General features: G+C 38.4%; 1 protein-coding gene across 1 annotated transcript; it reads left to right on the forward strand.

Annotated features, from left to right (window-relative positions):
- Positions 1-158: 158 nt before the first annotated feature.
- Positions 159-21739, forward strand: LOC135945026 (ABC transporter G family member 20-like). The gene is made up of 15 exons (XM_065492381.1): positions 159-323; positions 4792-4943; positions 5384-5543; positions 8968-9122; positions 9498-9605; positions 10241-10334; positions 16457-16702; positions 18143-18229; positions 18294-18412; positions 18471-18732; positions 19001-19178; positions 19237-19512; positions 19989-20165; positions 20343-20429; positions 20931-21739. Exons 2-15 carry the CDS (start codon positions 4822-4824, stop codon positions 21143-21145), a joined length of 2286 nt encoding a protein of 761 aa, XP_065348453.1. The 5' UTR covers positions 159-323; positions 4792-4821; the 3' UTR covers positions 21146-21739.
- The last annotated feature ends 14 nt before the right edge of the window (positions 21740-21753 follow it).

A 21753-nucleotide genomic window follows, 5' to 3' on the forward strand; every position in this document is an offset into this window, starting at 1 on the left:
CACTGCTCTGCTGATTCCTGCTATTTCGCCACATCCTCTCCTCCGCGGCTGCAGCTCCAAAGGAACTCTCGTCGTCGGTGGCAGCGGCAGCTCGGCCGTCGTGTGCCTTACGCGCAGGTGGAGGAGGCAGGGTGGGGAGCAGAAAGCAGCCGTGCAGGCCGAAAGCGGAGGCCGCCGCAATTTGCAGTTGTCGTTGTCCGCGCGAACAGGCAGCACCCTCGCATGCCCATCCCCCGAGCCACCCTCGAGAACAGCAACAACCACAAGCGGCCAGTTGTGCCCGGCGCGGCCCGAAAATTAGCGGATTATAACCCAAAAAACTGGTGAGTTTTCAAATATAAATTTATTTTAATTTAAACTTAAATAAATAGTGAATATGAGCGTGATTTTCGGGCCGAATTCTTCGGCCGAAGGGGAAAATCGGGCAAAAGTGTGTCACCGGCCGGGATAGCCACCGCTTCCTTATATCAGATGCAATTAAAATTATTATACGCGCGCGCGAGCCGCTTATAGAGAGCGAGTGTCCGCGGCGGCTGTTGTTGTAAGGCCCATTGGAGAGCACTTTCGCCGCTCTCCGCCGCGCGCTAAGACTGCGTAACACCTTCCCTGACGTAACAAATAATGCCATAGGAAAGGGCTACACTTGATTACAATTAGAGCTCGAAAATGCGTGCGTATAGTGTCAATCTCGGTTTCTCTCTGTCACTTGATCCGTGGAGAATCCACCTTGCTTTGTTGACGAACGATTATTACGCACGAGAAAGGACTGTGGCTTCTAGATGCATCCGGCCCGGGCGCATAAACAAATCGTGGTGTTTGCCTTTTTTAATCGCTGTGGTGAACAAAACTAGGCGGAAACGGGGTCAGCATTTGTTTTTCAAGAAAATTTTGCTTATTCTGCAGTTTTTGAGAATATAATTCAAGGATCACCACGGGTTTTGAAGCAGGTTAAACAAACAGCAAAATTTTCGCAAAATATAAATGCGGCATCGGAATTTTGTAACTATATCAATAAATTATGAAGGCAAAAAACTATTCCAAGTCGATGTCTAAATTTTTAAACGTCAGAAGTTTTTCGTTTAAACTGTTAAGCCTATATAGGAGTTTGATTTGATAATTCTCGCCGCATCGTGTTTAAAGTAGGCCATAAAGTACATTAAAAAACCGATTTTGCGAGTTTTGTCCTTGAGCCGTGTAACAAAATGATAAATGATGCATTTTTCGCTCTGTGTCTTGCGTGTAAGCCGACTCGTCGAAAACCGACAATTAGTTTTCTAGCAGAAAACCGCGCGATGCAGTCAAGCACGTGTGCGTTACGCCAGCGACGGAAAATAAAGAGTTGTCCGCGGAGAGAGAGAACGCGGAAATGATCGAAAAGGCCGTGTTTTGGTTCGCGCAGAGGCGGCCTAACAGCTCCATTTCGGTCCAAAATCCCTGGCTCGAAAGTAATAAAATAATATTTTATTTGTTAAATGCGTTGGCTTGTGAAAATTGGCATTGCTTGCTAAGTCTGCAGCATTGGCCGAGCTAGACTTGTGAAGTATTGAGGGTTATTTGGTATTCCAGACAGAACAGCGTTTCTTTATATTTCTTGATCAAGGTTACCTTCAGGCTACTCGAACGCTGGCCAAGTTTGATGGAATAACACGTCGTGTCACTCTGCTTATAGTTCAATTATTCTGGCATGAGTTTCCATTCAAAGCGAAATTATAGTTGCTGCTCGAGGTCAAAATTTGCAGCAAAATTATATTTACTCCTTCGGTAAATTTATTCAAAATTTACTTAGCTAATTTATAAAATCCTCATTTTTGTGTATATCATCAGATTGAAGTAAAACAGAAATATCTTTTACCATCGTAAAAGCCACCTTCACATCATGATGTCATTCAGGTTGCATCAATTTAAAATAATTCAAGAAATAAAGCTATCTTTTTAATTTATCGGTTGATGCAGAAATACAAAAGATAGTAACAAAAGTACGCTTACAGGCTGTTACAGTTACGAAAGAAGAAGCTATACAGAATTATGTACCATATAATTAGTGTTCTGGCCTTGAAAAAACAATTTCCAATATTGAAAACTTATTGTTTAGAATAAAGAGCACTAAACTTGCAGTTTACAAATAGTTTACAATTTATGCATAAAGATTGTAAATTCAAAATTAGTTTATAAATAAAATTATTCAGATAAAAATAGTAAAAATCAATTGATGCCTTAACTAATTGATCTCCTTTAAAATGTGGCCTGTCTATTAGATTCTCGACTGAATTGTTGTCAACCTGTGAAGCGTGTGAGAAATTGCCCTTTTTTACAATCACGGAAGTTGGCGGTGCCAAGCTCCACGACGGGCTGACTGGGATGTGTCAAATACAACACACAGTCGGAACAAATGCCACTGCAGCGGGGCAGGACGAACGAATCTATTTGATCGGATTGAGAATGCCGAGCGTTCGCCATTCCTGCGCCGCTGATTGTGTGGGTACTTTCTATCTCGCTGCTGCGCTGTGCGGTAATTTGCGGCATAGGCAGCAGGTGAGAAGAATCCCCGCTTGTTCCTAGGATTAGTCTCCGCGCGCGCGTGTACCTGAAATTGCTCTCGGCCGCCGAGAAAGCTATTTCTCACACAATATTTCACTGCAATTCCTTCGCAAAGAGGAAATGCATGCGTGTGGTTTCTATGATGAGCACGGATTATTTTATTTTAATATGGTTAAACTGAACATTTTTATTGGAAAATAATTTGTTCTGCTCGTTTTGGCCCCAAATATGCAAGTACGCCGAAATTTAATGGCTTTTTAACCGATATTTCACTCCATTTTAATTATTTTGTGCCTTTTTGCTTGCCGTCAAGATTGTTTTAAGCTTTCATGAAGAAAAACGACAAACATTTCAGTTAGAAAAAAATAATTCCAGCAAAAATCTATCGTTTTTATATTTTTAACTGCCCCAACGTGCCCCAAGAACAAATTTTAAGAATTGCAAATTTAATTAAAAAATTCTCACTCCAGCTTTATATCAACGTTTCAACTCCAGTCTCTTCGTGATGTGTTCCCCTCCGATTAGTTGCGAATTTCCGCTCGAATCGCCACCTTAACGAGCACTTTTCCGGCCGTGAACCTAAATTAGAAAAAATAGGCTGCATTTCATATTTTGCTTTCATGCACTGTATTGCGAGAGAGTGGCTCGGAAATGCACATTTCCCACCGCTGCCGAGACACAGTGAGAAATTTTATGGCACGCTCAACAATAACGAACATATCTTGAGAGCGCCGCGAACTTGAAAGCAGCATTCAAATTATAGATTTTCACTTCACAGCGGTTTATTGCCGAACTTTCGACGCCGTAAAAGTCAAAATTAGGTCTGAATAAGTCGCATGTGTCACTTTGAAATTAATTTTGTTGACGCAATACCAACGCCGGTTAACACGTTTGATTCACAAATTAGAGAGTTCAATGAATGAAACGAACAGGAACTTCCCAGAACGGCGTTTGACGCGAATAGCTATAGTGCTGTTTGTTCAGGTATGACGTGCGAGAATTCGTTTCGCAGCATCTACTTCGCTTGATTTTCTGACACTTCGCTTTTTTCCTTCGCCTCATTCCCCAACAAAAGAGTGCTGACGCTGGACCTTGAGCGGATGTCTTTGCACCATTTTTTACGCTCTAGCCGGAGCTGATGAGCGTGCAGAACAAAAATTTGCAAGCTTATGTAGGCCTTGAAAAGCAGCAAAGTGATAATTTTGCAAGTAGAGGGTGACAATTCATTATTCATTCGGTATAATTCGTATATATATTCGAATATGATTGAAAATGGAACAAGGCTAAATGAATATTGTCTGCCAAACACTTTATGGGAAGCTTATTTATTAATAGCCTGTTGCGGTCTTGTTTTTTGTTTCTCAACTCCTGCAGAGCATGTCAAGTCGACAAGAATTTTGCCCTTTCTCACGTGCTCTTCCTCAATGAAAAATTCATGCTTTCAAAACTACTGCAAAGTGTGTAAACAAAAGTTTCAGACCTTTAAAGGTTACATTGTTGCTCCAAAATTGCAAAACAAACTTACTCTGGTCGTGTTCTATATAACAGAAAAATCGTTAGTGATAGAATTAAAAATAAAATTGTAAATTTTCCCCTTCATGCGAGCTATTCTTTTGAGGGAAAACAAAATTTCAGGAATGGTTAAATACGAGCCAAGACTTACAAAACAGTTTTATAGATGTTATATGGCTGCATAAAAAATAAAGATAATATTAAATAGAGTTTTTCATTAATTTAAATCTGGTGCTTGCAGAAAATAATTTACAAACCCTAAAATCTTTCAAAATTACAAGACATGGCCTTATCGCATCGTTGTTTGGACATAATTTAGAACTAAAATATTAATTTATCTTAATTTGCAACTTGTGTTTCAAAAGTAAATATTAAAAAGTAATTAAAACCCAACAACAGCAAGTTTACTTTCCTGAGAAAATCGCAAGCAAAGCCTTTATTCAATATACAAATTAAATAGTTCAATAATTTTGTTAATTTTTTCCCACCTTCTGTTCTGTAAACCTGAAGTAAAACGAGCTCAGTGGATCATTCATTTTTAAAAAGCATTCGGTCTAAAATATCCAGATTTGGCTTGCTAAAGTCGCCTACGGAAAGACAGCAATTTGCTGGGAAAACATTTAAAATATCCATTCGTTGATAAAATAGGATTTTCATTACTCATGAACCCTTTCAGCGTCTGCAACTTTGAAAACTGAATTTTCAATCACAATTTATTGAACCTGTTTGTGTTTGTTGCAGATTTGAGTGCCAAATCGCCTGTGCGCCAAGATGCAGTCGGCGCCGAGCGGTGCGGCCGTCAGCGTGCGGGAGGCGTACAAGTACTATGGTAGCAGCAAATCTCCCAAAGTCATCCTCGACCGTCTCAACATGACGGTGCCTCGCGGAGCCATGTGAGTGACGCCTCTCTCTTTAATTAATGAAGTTTGTCTTCGCAAATTAGGAACGGTGCACAACAGCCACGACCGTTACTGGCAAATAAAAACAAATTGTGTTGAAACGAGGACGTGTTGATCGATTCGAGAAATGAACAGAGAAAATTTTCACAAGCTGAAATCTTGCAAAACGCTTATTGTTATCATTTCCTCTTGAGAAAAATTGCTTGGTAATCGCGACCAGAATAATTATTTTCTCTTGATAATTCTTAATTTAAATTTTTGCTTAAGGGTTTTGTTTTATTGAAAACGATCTATAATTTTAAAATAAGATCGAAAACAATTTTAATACCAATAATATCTCAGAGCCACGGTAAATACATTTTTGGTATAAAGTACCGAAAAAATGAATCGCTACCGGCTTGTTCCCTCGTTCAAGTCTCTCTCTCGTGTTGCAGATATGGTCTGCTGGGCGCTAGCGGCTGTGGCAAAACTACCCTGCTCACATGCATCGTGGGCAGGAGAAAACTCAAGTCCGGCGATGTGTGGATACTCGGCGGCAGACCTGGATCAGTGGGCAGCGGCGTGCCTGGACCCAGAATCGGATACATGCCTCAGGTCAGTACAAAAATCGGTTCAAAATTTAATTTTACTAATTTAATTTTAAATCAATTCATTTTTTATTGAAAGAAGGAATATGATTAAAAAAAAAGGAAAATCCACGCCATCTATGCGAGTATTTATTTGGTTAGCTAAATGTTATAGCTAAATAATTTATTCTGAATATTAAAAAATTAAAACAGCATCAAGTTGCAGTAGTTGCGATATTTTTAATTTTCGCTGTATAAAAACATTTAATTATTTCAAATTTGCATACAATGGATTTAAATCTAGAGTTGATTTAAATTTTGTCACCGCCCCTGGTCACTCGAAAGGAATGTACGCTGACCGCGTTCGCTGAGTGGTTTTGGCAGGCGTCAGTGTTGGAATATCAAAACGAAATTCGAAAATTGTTGTCTCGCGCCATTTGCATTTATAGTCAAGGACGCTTATTAATATGACTGTTGGATGGTGGCATGTTTGTTTTGTATACCAAATAGGAGCAGTATATGTAGTGGCGCGCTGCGAGTGTCTCTCTTGCTCATTTTAACAGCACACACACACACACACATACTTTCTCCGGCAATGCAAACTCGCAACGCTTGGCCATACAATGCGTCTCGTAATGGGGCAGATGATCAATTATACTCGCACACGCATATATTTCACGCCGGGAAGGTCGCGTCGAGTGTGGAGACGACGACTCTCTGTAAAAAGTGAAATTAGCCGAGTGAATTCGGACACAAATTCGTAATATTTCGTTAATTGGGTCAAGTGTTTGAGGAAGTGCGGTTTTTAAATGGAGACGTCTGAATTCCATTCCTACTCAACGACTGATTGTTCCACTCGCGTTTGAGAAGAAAAGCATACAATTATTATTATTTTTTGGATCAGAAAATAAAATGCAACTTTTGCCTCCAGAATGTTCATCCCACGCCCTAGTTAAACTTCTTGTTCAGTCCAATTTTAGAACCATTTCCTTCTTATCGCGATTTTCTTGAATGGAAAAATAAAACAAGAAGTAACTAAAAGAGAGGATTTTTTTAAAGAATTGTATCAAAACTTTGGTTGATAATGCTGATGGGAGCAATAAAGAATTTAAAATCTTGAAATTTAATTTGCCGCACTTGATTAAAAATGTCCGGAACACCTTAACACCTCTCAAATTTTCATATAACATGGAATTCGAACATTATTACTGTACCTAATTTTGCTACTAACTTTAACCAAGCGTTGTTACGCTCTTGTCTTGTTTGAATCTGACAAACATACAAGTAAACCTTAAAAGTCGCATAAAATGTGTTAAAATTGATCAATACCCCCTTGACATTTGCAATACATAAAAAAACTGTGTTTTGCTCACACCCATGTTTCAACGAAATTTTTCCTAATTCGGATATTTGAGGAAGGAATTGTCCCAGCAAGTAGATAAAGTGGTTAACACCTTTAGAGTGCAAATATCCTTTACCCAAAGAATCCAAATGAACAAATGGTCCGCAAAAAATCTAAGGAAGAAGCCAAATTTGCACAAGTGACTCGTCAGCATTTTAATTTGCATAACGAGAGAAGTAAAAATATGAACGCGCACATCCAAACTCATAAATTTTCCTCCTTGCAGAGGTGAAATCTTTGCAAATTGAAAGAGCCACTCGCGCGGCGCACTTGCACTGCACTTGAATCGAGTAGGAAACGTCTGAGTGTGCAATAAAGTGCGATGATGGCAAAAGAGTAGTGTGTGTATTTTTTTCATTTATTTCTAGGGCCTATTTGCACAGCGTGCAGGCAGCATCTCTGCGCAGGCAGGCAGAGTGGATCGCGGCAAGGAGAAAGTTTTTCGTTTTCATGCTTAAAATCGCGCCGCGCGCTCTCATCCCACAACTTCTCTTGGCGAGCCTGTGTTACGAAACACTCGCACACATTACGTGTTGAGGCGCGGACGAAGGAACGCGCGCGCGCTGCTGCTGCTGCTATATAAAGCCTCGGAAATCGCTAATTTATTTTAATGCTAGGGAATCAATTTAGCAACAGTTTAATTTGATGCCGCCACGAGGAAGAAATCTGATCAGGCAAAAAAAAACATGTATTAATTGATCTGAACTGCAAATAGCTCTATTACGTTTTGTTAGGAAAAAGATTTGCTATTAACTTCACATCATCCTTTGCTTAAATTGTCGGTTAAGTCATGCAAAGCACAAAGAAATTTAGTTGAGAGTCGGTAAACAAATTCTCGTCTTATGTTTAAAATTGTAAACCAATTAATAATGCAATAGCTCCAAAATTGTATTTTGTTCATTACGTTGAGGGCAAATAAATCAGTTGCAACAATTCCATAATTATTATTGATCTTGAGCAGGGTACATAAATAAAGAACAAACATTCTCTGACTGAGAAATTGCAGGATAAAAATTGCTAGACTAAAAATGAAAATTTATTAGATGACGTAAGCCCAAACTCCAGACACGTAATAAACCCATCAGACTGTGAAGTTTTTTGTCGACTTGTTTCCTTAAGGCACTGTCCAGCTTCTTTTTTACTATCCCAGAGGATTAATGTTTTATTGCTCAGCCATTTTTGTTTTGTTTTTAATTGTTTGAACTGCTAGTCCTGTTTGAAGTATTTTTGCGTTAAACAAAGTAAACAAAAAGAATGAATTGAGCTAATATTTTGAAATTGAATCTAAATATGGCCAATTTAATCTGAAAGAGATTTATCAAATAATGTAATGCTTGCCGATAAATTTACCTTTTTAACGATCTTACGAAAAAATTATGACGAAAACCAAATTAACTATCCAACATAAGATTTATTAGGGGGAAAATTCATGACCAACACGTGCTCCTACAAATAAAAAATATTCATCCTCGTTAAACTTTTCAATTTTATTCAATCGTCATAATGAACAATTTTTTATATATGCTTCTAGAAATATTCCTGTGTAGCTCTGATAATATGTATGAGACATTACGATCACAATTTGCGGTTTAAATAAATACCAGATGTGAAAGAAACAGGTCCGTCGTCTAATTTAAAGCTTTCATTCCCGCGTCGCGATCGGCCTTGAGAGAGCGAAATCACGCGTTCATGTATTTATTATGCGTATTTTGAACCATCCATCTCTTTGGCGTAACATAATTGCATCTCCTCCACCAGAAGATTGCTCAGGCAACGGCGAAGAATTCCAAGGCTGGATTAGCCTACAACCAGATCTTTTCTCATTTTCGCTTTTGCTTGAGTTGCAAGAATAAATATACCACTCGCGTGTTAATCGCTTCCTTATTGTTCAAGAAAATGCGTGGTAAGCAAAACGCACACATGACAACGGCCAATTCAATGTTCGTTATGCGCATACGAATTTCCTGCATGTCATTAACTGCAATAATAATTGTTCCTACATTTATCTTAAGTAATGTGCATTAAATAATTATATGTGTATTGTTCGCAGGATATCGCCTTGTTCGGCGACTTCTCCATCAGAGACACCATGTTTTATTTTGGTAAAATCTTCGGCATGTCCAACGCGGAAGTCGAGGAGAGGGCGGTTTTTCTGCACAGGATGCTGGAATTACCGCCAGACGACAGACTGGTCATCAATTTAAGGTAATTTCCACTGTTTCTTTTACTGTGATATAATTTGACCCTGTCTCAAGCCACCAAAGCAAAAACGAGTGTTTGTCTTGTCTGTTGTAAAATTTTAGTGTTCCTCATTTATCAGATGATCCAACTTCATCATGCATTTTTCTCACAATATATCTATATTTTTAAAAACATTTATCAAATCAACTGACTGCACTCTATTGTTTATTATGTTTGGTTATTTTATTAAATTTGAATTAATATTTCTATTCTGATCTTAGTTGTGTTTTCTCTGGAGAGATTTTGGCCTTTGGTTCGATTTCAAACGTGCATTTATATTCTATATTCATGATTCTCGTCGTATTTCAGTTTGTAACCGGCATATTCGTGTGATTTTAGCGGCGGCCAACAGAGACGAGTGTCTTTCGCAGCGGCCCTGTTGCACGACCCCGAATTGCTCATTCTGGATGAACCCACAGTCGGCGTGGATCCTGTTCTCCGGCAAAGGCACGTGCTTTATTCGTGGGTCTCCTCTCGCGCATAAATTGGTGGATGATCCGAGCAGACGATAAATTATCAAAGTCGCGCCTTGAACCTTACCCACCGTTTCTTTTATGAAACTTTTAGCGTCTTTTCTGAGAGATCCTGTTATTTTCTAAGAGGGACTGCTTCAAATTTTAAAATTAGAATGACTAATGTACTGCTCAAGAGAAATATTTTGCAAAATTTAATATATCATACCTTTAACAGTAAACGGCTTTGTCCCCTTTTTGTACGATAGCGTTTGGAGCACTACTTGGCAACTTCAAACCTTTTATTTGACCTTCTTAACGAGACCTGAGTGCTCATTGGGCAAGACTTTATTCTATTTTTATCTTTAAACAAACAACTTGTAAAAGCTCATATACAGATGCTAATTATTGTAATTGTTCAATTTAACCTGAAGGATTGTAAAAAAACAAAATGGAAGACTGCATTTTAACTATTTGCTTGATAGAAATTTGGAATTAATTCAGGCAAATTTAAATTGGTACAATTCGTAATTTTTTTCTCCTAAACAAAATTGTGACAGTAGCTTGCATTGCTATAAAAATTAAATGAAGAAATTTTATTGACTGGTTGTGTTGCTGGTTGTTCTGCAGGATCTGGGATCATCTAATGTACATTACACAGACTGGAAACAAGACAGTAATCATCACGACGCACTACATTGAAGAGGCTCGCCAAGCAGGCACTGTGAGTACTCTAACAAATAAATAAATATAGAAATTCGTTTCGTCCTCAGCTGCGACGGTGACTTTTCCTTTTCGATCAAGACAATCGAAGGTGTCAAAAATGGTTTTCGCAAACGCTTTGATAGCACGCGGCCTTTCTCGCTTTGATTTTGGTCTCTGGCGGCCAGACAAAAAGAGACTCGCTGTGCAACAATTATTATGAAAGCAGCAAACCTTGAACTCGGTGTGATGCTGTGGGCTCGCCCGGCGCGATCCTGTCAGGGTCCTCAAGGTGCTGCTACTTAATGTGCCAATTCGGCGGAGAGAGACAAAGCTCTCTCCTTCGGCCCCGCACTTCACTGCAACGCAGTCAAATCTTTTTAAGGATTCAACTCCCATGAAGCCGATTTTTCAAATTAGTATAATATTATTAGTGCCATATTATAGCAATTGATTGTTTATATACAATGAAAGTCATATTTTCACAAGAAATCTTGATATTTGAATTTAATAGTGACTTTTGAAACTCAAAATAATGAAAAATCAATAAAATATTTTATCAGGTGTAATCATCTTTATAGAGTACACGATAATAACTCGGAATTATTACCTATTTTACAAATGGCAGAAAATTGATTAAAATTCGTTAACTTTGGAGATTGGTAGAGAAAATTTATGAAATTCTATCTATATTTTTTAATACAGCCAAATCGACCGCAAACAATTAAGTTAACAATTTTTCCTCTACCCTTGTTGCAGTTCTACCCTAGAATTTTCCCTTGCCTTCTATAATTTATTTTTTCACTTGTTATTTTTATATCAGTTATAATCCAAGCTTGCTCCGTAATTTAAAAATAAAAACACCCCAGAAAGCAATGCAGGAATCCGCTAACTCCTTCCGCAATGTTTTAGTTTTCAGGTAGGTTAGCCAATTATCATCATCACTCTCTTCGTGGAGCATTATTCTGTCCTTTTAAGGTGAACATGACCGAATAGATCACAGCCTTTCTCTGTCGACATTTTGCACAATGCTTAAACGTCGTTTTCCACCAGTGAGCAAACGAATTAAAATGAAAATTAATTTTGATGAAAGTCTCACGGCGAGACAATGGCTGTTTCGCCAACGACTCTTAAAATGTGTAGTGTTGCGGCGCTCGCACCATCAAGCCTGACAAATCGAGTTAATAAAAGGTGCAGGCGTGCGCATTACAGCAGATGCGTGCACAACCCTACTGCAATAACTTTCCATTTCATTCAGCCAGCAGCAGCTTCATTTACGATTCCCGGTATTTATATCACGCCGCCGGCATTTGTGTAATAAATAAACGCCAGGCATGCCGCTCAGTCAGCCGATATTTCCTCTCCATTGGGGAAAAACGCTCTTTTTGAAGAGAATAACTGCTGTGGTATTTTATAGGAAAGTAAATTTGCATGTCATGCAGAATGGACAAAAATATTTCCTTGAAGTCAAAGTGTGTTTTTTTAAAAATATAAACTCATACCAGTGTGTTATGTGGATAAATGATTCTGGAAAGTCTTTGCTATAAATAAATCTATACATAGAAGGGGAAAGTGAGTCGTTGGAATTAAATTGTTGCAAACGCAGATCATGTCAAAGGTCAAAGTTATCATTATTTCCGAAAAATCTATTCTAAATCCTTCCTTTTAAGAAGTAATGGATAGTTTTGATTTGCGTGAAAACTTATTCCTCGATTAATCTTAATTTTAAAACAATCAAACTCACAGAGGCCATAATGAAAAATCAGTTTGCCCTTTTTTTACAAAATCACTGCACTTTTGGCACTGTTTACCATTTATTAATCGCATATATTGATTACTCTCGACGAGGTCAATCTAAAGGTTTATTCCTCATGACGGGGAAACTCCTAGTTATGAAATGAATTTGAAGGAGACGACAGTATGTAGTGATAGCCATTTCTTCAGCACAAAAGCTGTGTTACAAATTTTCCAGTTGTTTTCAGTACTGCCAGGGAACATTTGTCTCAATAGCTGAACCCGTTTGCAGTGTAAAAAACATCATTTGATGCAATTTTCCCTGACATTCATCCTTCGAATGCCTGCTAATTTGACCTTTTTAAAATTTTGCGGTCGCGTTTGCTGAATGAAAAGCATTGCTCTGTTAGATAACAGAGCGTGCGACGCTGGCATTTATTTACTTATTTATACCGAAGCAGCTAAAAGGCTAGCTTGGCGAGTGAATGTGTTTTGTTATGTCACACGCCAGAGGCATGACCAAGATTTTCGTAGCTAACCCACTTTCCTGCAGACCCGAGAACTGGTTTCGGCTGCTGAGTGAGTGCGGCTGCACCACGGCTCACTCGCACTCACGCATCAGCGGCATTTCACCGGCCGAAATACATAATACACAAATGCTGGGCTGTATTTGCTTTTACGTAAGATCGGTAATACGCATCCAAGGTTGCGATCGTCCTTCGCGCGCTCATTCATGGAAAAGAAATCGTATGGACAGGGAGACGCGGCGCCGATTTTCGTGTCCGCGTTTTCAAGGACGTTTGCCTGATTTCTCACCAGTGAAAATGCGAACCTTCATCAGCTGTATTGACTGTATGTCTTTCAGCCACGGAAACGCGAGAAATCGTACACAAAGTTGGTCCAGGAGGAAACTGAGGTCATTAATGAGGTGGATCCTAAAATGAGTATTAACTACTTGACTGCTTTTTAATTTGAACAAAAAATAGTACTTTTAATATCCACCACAAAATTTTCATTGAATTTATGCCACAATTTAAAAAGATTAAAGTTGTAGAGACACAGAAATATGCACCGGGGAACCTTCATTTAATTTTAACTAATTAAACTTTTCAATCCGTTCATCGCTTGTTTTTTCTTTTTTTAAATTGCTCATGGCTGTTCTTCTTTTGCATATCTGCTCAATTATTTCAGTAGTGAGTTGATTTTTGAGAAATCTCAATTTTTATCTGGAAATCATGATGATAAAATAATGTAAATGGTTAGTTAATTTCAGAGTCACGGTTAAAGTTATTTGAACAAGACCCCCAATTCTATGTATTCATAAACCATCCGAAACTATCGCAATTTTTAAACCATATGAACTCTATATACGCAAAAACTACATCTAACTCTTTTTTGTTTTTGAAAGCCACGACAACCACGTTAAAAATTTTAACCCTTGAAAATGCAAGAGGACATACGCTATTTTCGAAAATAGAATTCAACTTTACATAAGAAATCATCCCTATTTTTTCTTAAGAGGTCAATACTCGAGGTAGTTTGTTCCATATTATGATAGAGAAACAGGCTTCAACCCTTGTAAGCAACGATGATGAAGTCCGTTTCTCCCTATTTGAATTTTGTGTAAGTTAAATAATTATGAAAAATCGAGAACGATTATTGACAGTTACTTTTTCAAACTATCATTTAAGGAGGAATGATAGTGGATTTCCCCGCAAAATCCTTTAACACACATACAGATTGGGTCCTAAAAATCATGTACAGTTAAAAAAATACATAGGCAGCACTGTAAATTTTCGAGAAAATCGGCCTCAAACTTAGCATTGTTTTAAATGGAGAATTTTCAACGGAATTGTGTAATCGCGATTTACTCTGAAATTCCGCATTTCCCCAAAAAAAGACTCTGGCTATCCGATAGATCTCGATGAGAGGATTCCAAATCATGTGAGAAAACATAGTGCAGCACTGTAAATTTCGGAGAAAATTGGCAAAAACAATCTGATTGGTCAGCGCCCAGCGCTGCTGGCCAACAGAGGGGGGCGTTTCATGCCGTCGCTTCTGGTTGCATTACAGAAGGTAGCCGGCGCGCAACTCAATTATCATTTTAATTACGTTTTCATTATCAGAAAAATTTGAAATTTTCGCACATGGTAGCAAATGAATCTTTCCTTGAAAATCAATAAAAAATTTATTTATATTATACGCAGTCTCTGATAGCCATAAGGGTCCGAGTTTGCCTCTGAAAATCATTTAAATTATTAAATTAAAAGAAACATTTTTTTCTGAGATGATTCTTGAATAAATTAACTTAATTTTGGGTATTTTGATTTTTCCCAAAAAAATTTTAAACGTTCTTTAACGGCCAGCTGAAATATTCAGACGATTTTTTTTCTAAAATGGTGAATTTGAGAAAATTTTGCTGAGTGGGGAAAAACTGGAAATTTAATCAGCTTTCAGAATTTAGGCAGTATTTAAAGCTACTATGAACTAGTGAATTTTAATGAAGCCAAACACAGACCCCTTTTGAAAATCTGCAATTTTTGAAAAAATAAAAAATTTCTTTCAAGACTCAAAAGCACTATTTTTTATTTTCTCACTGTTAAATTTTCATAAATTTTCTCACCCCGGAAGCAATTAATTTCCTATGCTAAAAAAAGAGGGCGTAACCGGTAAAATTCGAAAAATTAGATTTTGGGGCACTTTTGGTCAGAAGTACATGGAAAAAATAGGTCAGTTAGGGTTAACTCAACATGAAATTTCATTTTTTAAAATAAAAAAATCACTATCATTCCACTTTAAGCTGGACCATCTAAGCGCCGTTGGGAAACTTGCTAAAAATCTGCAATTTGTGTGATGATGATCAACAGTTTTGGCTATTTACTAGAAATAAATCGATGGTTTTGAGCATGGTAGTTGATTTCAAGTACTCCATGAATCAAAATTTAATGGAAAGAAGAACCAATTACAGACTTTTTATTCCAACTCCAAAAGATCTCGATTTTCCCCTCGTTACGTCTTGATGACTTAACTTGGCATCAAGTTGATGTTGTCTCTCTCCAAAATATCACGAAACAGAGGACTCACGAATCGTGACCTCACTTTCAAAACTTTAAAAACTGATCTTGTCGCATTTGCGTCATAGAATTTGATTAAAGAATGACGAAAACGGGAGAGAAAAGCTCGACTGCACAGAAGAGCAATTTGCTGCTGACTTGCATCAAAACGGGTCCCCAATTGCTGGCCTACGCAGGTGTTCATCATCCGACTGTGCAATTTTGTTTTTGTTCCGCGATGACGCTCGCTGGCAGGGCTCCTTGTGAATGCAAAAAGAGAACTGGTGTTGATGATGATGATGATGATGACTTGGTGGAAATAAATGCGCACCTCGTCTTTACATGCTTCTCTGCACGGTTTGGCACGTCCGCCGGGAAAACCATGTAAAAAAGCTGCTTGCTGGTCATTGCCTTGCCCCTGCACAAATGATCCCCCACTATATGAAACGAAAAGATCGAGGAAAAAGTTAGAGCATTCGTTACTCAAGTAGCGTGACAATTAAAATAAGAGTAAAATAATCTTGAAACAACTGTGGGATAGGCAAATTATATTCATGAGTGCTATGCGTGATGCATAAATTCATTTTTCTCCGTTTAAAGTGGATTTATGAAAATGATTTTAGTTGGCCACAGTCAATCGAGTTTATTGCTTGAAAATTAAAGATATAGATACACGAATCAGAAGAAGACTTCGAAAATATTATATGCTTCCGACAATATTTTTATGGCTGGGCTGATTTTGATTTCTCTCGTCGAGATTCATCAAACGGATTATATGTCACATTTCGGGGAAACCTTTTTCTTGAGATTTCAAGTAGGAGCACAGTAGTGCTTTACATTAAAAGTATACTATTTTACAGCAAATTTTCCAATAAATTTTTACAATGCAATACCTGGGGTTCACTTTTTTGCCTTAAACTTAATCCTCAAGGATTAGTTTACGGATTTTATTTAATAATGATTTTTCAGCAACTTTTTTCTCACTTTATTTTTAAATTGTTTGCTTATTGGTTATTTTGCCAAACTTAAAATTGCAAATTTGACCCCAGTTAATAGGACGCTGCGTGCTGATGCTGAGGCATTCCTCTTTGCAAGTTTGCGCCCAGTTTACCTTGATGCTAATGTTATCACATTTTTCTCAGATCGAATCATGTTACCCGTGCGAAGTTTTTGAACCGAGGTTAGAATTAAATGGTCTGAAAAACAGCTAAATAGTTTCCTAAAATAGAGATATTATTAAAAGAAGATGTTCTAATACTTTCACTGTTTCCTGTCGAAATTCTATAAATTGACTTTTACAGAAACCATCTCATTACTTTGTGATTTAAGCTTTGCCGTTTGTGTGCCATTGTTGTAGATTGGACTGATGCGTAACGGCACCCTTTTGGCCGAAGACGCGCCCAGCGAGCTGCTGGTCTTGTACGGCTGCAGAACCCTCGAGGATGTGTTCCTGCTGCTGAGCCGGAAGCAGGGCCGCAACAACCAGGACGTCGTCGCCGACGCCGAGGACCCTGACGAGACGGCCAACAACCAGCGGAATGCCATCCAGCAACTGCAAATTCAGCACCACCGCCAACAGGACAATATTCGAAGGGCCAGTCTCGTGAGTACATTGCCTCTTCTTACGTCACGAGTAAAAAACCAGCTTCTAAAATAATCAACTTTAAGCAATCTATGGGCTGAATATATTATAAAACAACTGCGCCAGTTAAGTTTAATCTTAATCTTCTTCGTGATTTGAATTAATAATGTTTTGGCATTTAATTTTGAGCGCGTTTTAAGATTATGGAAAATAAAATACTCAAAATTATCTCCAGTCAAATGATGGTTTTGGTTTAAATTGTTAATTTGTTTTAGTAGCAGCAAAATCCTGAAATTATTTTAATCAAGTTGCACAATTTTTAACTCGTCTCTATTGTTGAGTGTGGCTAAAAAATACGAACCGCTGTCAAAACAGAGACCATTAATTTTGTTCGCGCCATGATTTATTGTAGCCTTGGGAATTCGGTCTTCATTTCTAATTATTTCTATAGGCTCATCCTAAATGGGACCTTGAGGTAAAATTGCTATCCGTGCCGGTTGATCTGAATTTAATTTTTAACAACAAGAATATCAAAATTACCATCCGCTGCAATATGAAATTAATTAAATCGTTTCAAATTCCTCAAAAGTTACTCAGCTTTAATTTTAATTTAGCAGTGAAACTGGTTCATATGTTTCCCCTCTTTCTTTATGCTAAAATTTATTTAATATGCTCAATTTCACTGGTTAAGGAAACAAGATTTTGCTCAATCTGCGCCATGTTGCAGCCGGAACGTGGAAATATTTGCATCAGGCTCTCTTTGCCCAACGTTTGGCTTTTGTCCCATAAAAAGAAGCACAATCATGTTACGAAATTTCGCAACGTGCGTCAGCTGCCGGCTCAGCACAATCGTTAGCGGATGAAATGACGGGCAATTTTAATGATCTTTTCATTGCACTCGGCGCGCAGAACAAGTACCGGGGCTGCAAAAAGCAGCAAGGTGCGAAAATGGCCGAGTCATTTGAATGCACGCAAAATAAGTAAGCAGACGTGAATTCGCAGTACGCCGGCTGGCATTGACTTTTTTACTTGGTGCTGCGGCGCACAGAATTTTTAATGCGATTTTTTAGGTTGACATCAAACACGTACTGCATATTGCGATGTGTGCATGCGTCACGCTCCAGCACATTTGGGTTAATTGTGATCGATCCAGAGATTAGTCATTATATCTCCATTGTTTCTTTAAAAATTTTGTCTCGAGGCAATAAAAGCAAATTGTACTTGAAGAATTGAATTGATTCTATAATGGCTTTTCCTCTTTTTATTTGAGAGTAAATCGCCTGACGTGGCCTCAGCCTCAGCAGACTTAATTTAAGCTGCACCTGACCATTAATTCTTAATTCCAGCACGATAAATTACACTCTGTAATTTCCCAGGCTGACACCAAAGCCTGATAAACCAGTTTCCAATTAAATAATCCCAATAAGAAATTTAAAGTAATGTCTGTTCTGCCTGCTGCAGGAGGTAGTGTCACACAACCAGGATGAGCAAGGAATGAATTTGCAGAGAAACACAACTACTGCCTCAACAGCAACCTTGACTAATAATGTACGATCAGTCGCGTCGACACGCAACACATTTAAAACATTCCTAAACATAATTTCGTTTTCAGGCTGACGATATGCACATCCCCTCAGGACAAAGACGGCAGCTGAAAAATAGGGCCTCCATCGCAGGAAAAATGGAGTCGCTGCTGAAAAAGAATATACTCAGATATTGGAGGAATCTTGGGTAAAATTTGACCGCCGAGCTCATTCGCCAATCATTACTAATTGTGGCCGATTTCCAGAGTGATGATGTTCATCCTCGGATTTCCGCTCCTGCAGATAGGAGCATTCTTTCTTGCCATCGGACACGATCCGAGACACTTGCCGATCGCCATCGTTAACGACGAGGTGCCGTGGTACCGGGCTGGACCTGGGCCTTCCTACACAGGCGGTCCACTCTTCGTGGAAAGCGACCGCTGCATGGGCATGTCTGTGCCCGGCTGCAACATGACGAGACTCAGCTGCCGGTTTTTGGACACCCTTGACCCGCAGTTCGTGACAAAGGTTGGCACGAGCAACTTTTTTCTTTCACTTTGAGGCCAATTTTAGACTTCAGGAAAATATTTTAGTCTGCGATTGTTCATTCTCCAGACTAATTTAAGAGAAAAATTCCGGCTGTGTTTAAGTTGAATATATTTTTAAATAGCTCTACTGTGTTTTACTGGTAATTTATTTTTAAAGAGTATTCATTCGACTTAAACTCTCTCCCAAGAGTCTTGCCATAAATTAAACTAAGCACGTAGCTGTTTTTGCTGACATTAGACTTTTTCAGAGATTTTATTCGGACGTGAAAAGCGCTCAGGATGCCGTAAGAAAGGGCGACGTGTGGGGCACGCTGCACTTTGGAGCTAACTTCAGTGTTGGCCTGGAGGAGAGGAACGAAAAAGGGAAGGACACGAGCGATTTAGCCCTGGAAATGGGTGAACTCAGTGTCTGGCTTGACATGTCAGGTGAGGCATCCCCTTAAAAAGGGAAAGATCATCGAATTATAATTCAATTCTTTTTCAGATCGACAAATCAGTCTGTTGTTGAAGAAACAGATTCTGGACGCCTACAAGACGTTTTTCAGGGAACTGCTGTTCGATTGCGAGTTGAACCACAAATATGGCGAGATTCCGATCCAGTTCAAGCCACCGGTGTACGGCGTCGAGTACCCAAGCTACACCATGTTCATGGCGCCTGGGGTCATCCTCACAATTGTGTTCTTCCTCAGCACTGGTATCACCTGCACGACCATGATATCTGAGGTGCACGAAGGCATTTGGGACAGGGCTTTAGTCACAGGTAAGATTTAATTTTTAGAATTTAAAAATCACGTCTGAAATTCTAAAATGGCCAATTTTGGAGGTCAAATAATTTAAATCGTAGTCTAAAATGTAGATATGAATTTGCCCTCTATATTCGTTTTAATTTTTCCTTCAAATGGTTTAAAAATTCTCATAGATGGAAAATCACCTTGAACGTTTTTAGAGAGCATTTGAACTGAATTTTTTACTTTTATCTATTCTGTTGAGATTTCATTAGCATTTTTGTGCACGAGACTAATCCTCCTTAAACCCCCCAGTTTTATCTTTTGTAAATTCAGTTTTTATTTGGTTGAAACAATATTCGTTTGAAAATTCCAAAAAGTAGTGGTACAAGTTTTCAGCAACAGCTAAAAGGTTTATGCCCGTTTTGAGTGGAAGCCCGCAATTTTGGACAGTGATTCGTTGAAACTTGAATTATTGAAGTCTCTCAAATTAAATTTTGCATCTCCTTAGGAATTACGGCAGGAGAAATTTTGCTGTCGCACGTGCTGACGCAGCTGCTGGTGCTGTTTGTGCAGTCCATCGAATGCCTGTTGCTGTCCTTCTTTCTCTTCGGGATGGAAAGCAATGGATCAATTCTCTTGCTCACATCCTTGACGGTCCTTCAAGGATTCTGCGGAATGTGTTTTGGTATTGTGACAATTTTTGATTCTTTGACGCATCACATGATTTTGTTCTTGCAAAAGCTACAGCAGTAAATGTTAAATATTTTTTTCAAGCAAGTATTAAATCGTGAAGACGTTTAAAAATGAACGTTTTTCAACTATTTGTTGACTGGATGATTTTAATTTGTCTCTTGTTTTGCAGGATTTCTGATCTCTATCGTGTGTGAGAACATTTCTGCGGCAAACTACTTATCTATTGGCAGTTTCTACCCAATGATTCTGCTTTGTGGTGTGTATAATTTGATTTATATCCTTTAAATCTTCAGTAATGGATGATATAAAAATTATATATAGAAGAGAAAAAATTTATTTTCTTATAACTAAAATTTCGTTGGTATATTTTCATTCTTATTACTGGCCAGACCAAAGCGCACTTATAGCCTTAATTAATGTTGACTTTTAAGCTCATAAATGTCTACAAATATATTTATAATTAAAAAACTATACGTATTTAAAATGGAAGTTATTCACCAATCTCTGTTTCTAAGTGCTGCTGATCAATCCACCATTTATTTATTGATAAATCAGCTATGGAGCTTCTCAGGTTTCTTTTTTAAATTAAATATCGTGTTGATTTTTCCGATGAATTTATCAAGTCATGAATACATTTTCTCCTCAAATCGAAATGATTTTTTTGTCGAGGAAACTTCAAGGTTTATATGTTTACGACTAACCTATTTTTCCTTTGAAATTGTCATGTAAAAATTTTCTAATTTTATTTTCTTTATAGGTATCGTGTGGCCCTTAGAGGGAATGCCGACCGGCCTTCGGTTGTTCTCACTGCAGCTGCCACTGACCAGGTCGACGGACTCGATGAGGAACATCATGACCAAGGGTTGGGGCATTCAAGAGCCCGGTGTGTACGAGGGCTTTGTGGCCACCATCATCTGGATCATGGCGCTGCTGGCCCTCTGCGTGCTCGGCCTCCGAATCAAGAAGGGCTAAACCGGCCGCGCTCGGATTTCTGTCCACTTGTCGAGCTTTAAAGCAAATTTATGCACACCCACACAGTTGATAATGTAATGAAATATGAGAAATGCTCAGAGACTCCTTGCAGTTTAGAAATATTCACGTTTAGTTATTTAGTGCGTAAGAATTGCGGACCGGAGCAAGTAAATTATTAGCGACGATTTTGTAATGAGAGCAATTGCGAGTGTCAGTCGGAGTCAATCGTGCATGCGTTCTGAGGATTTCTTAACCGTAATGCCAGTGCATGTTGTGATGAGAGAGAGGCTCGAAAACCAATTCTGCGACACCTTTGCTGCTGTGATTGTAATATTTAACTGCATTTATATCTGTTTTTTTTTATCAATTTATCACAAGACGTGTGAAATATTTTTGTCGTTAAGCCGCCCTCTTTTGGGTGGGGAATATCGTTCGTCGCCTTTGTACATACTAAAAAACGGTGACTTTGGAGGACCTATTGATCGTTTCGGTTTCTTATACACAAGTGGTGTCATTTTTGCTCTTTTTATTACCAGAGTTTGTTACAAAGGACAAAAATTTTTGGAATTAAAATAAAAATATACGATTTATCGATCTATGATTTTATT

The sequence above is a fragment of the Cloeon dipterum genome, chromosome X (genome assembly GCF_949628265.1).
Source record: "Cloeon dipterum chromosome X, ieCloDipt1.1, whole genome shotgun sequence".
NCBI lineage: Eukaryota > Metazoa > Arthropoda > Insecta > Ephemeroptera > Baetidae > Cloeon > Cloeon dipterum.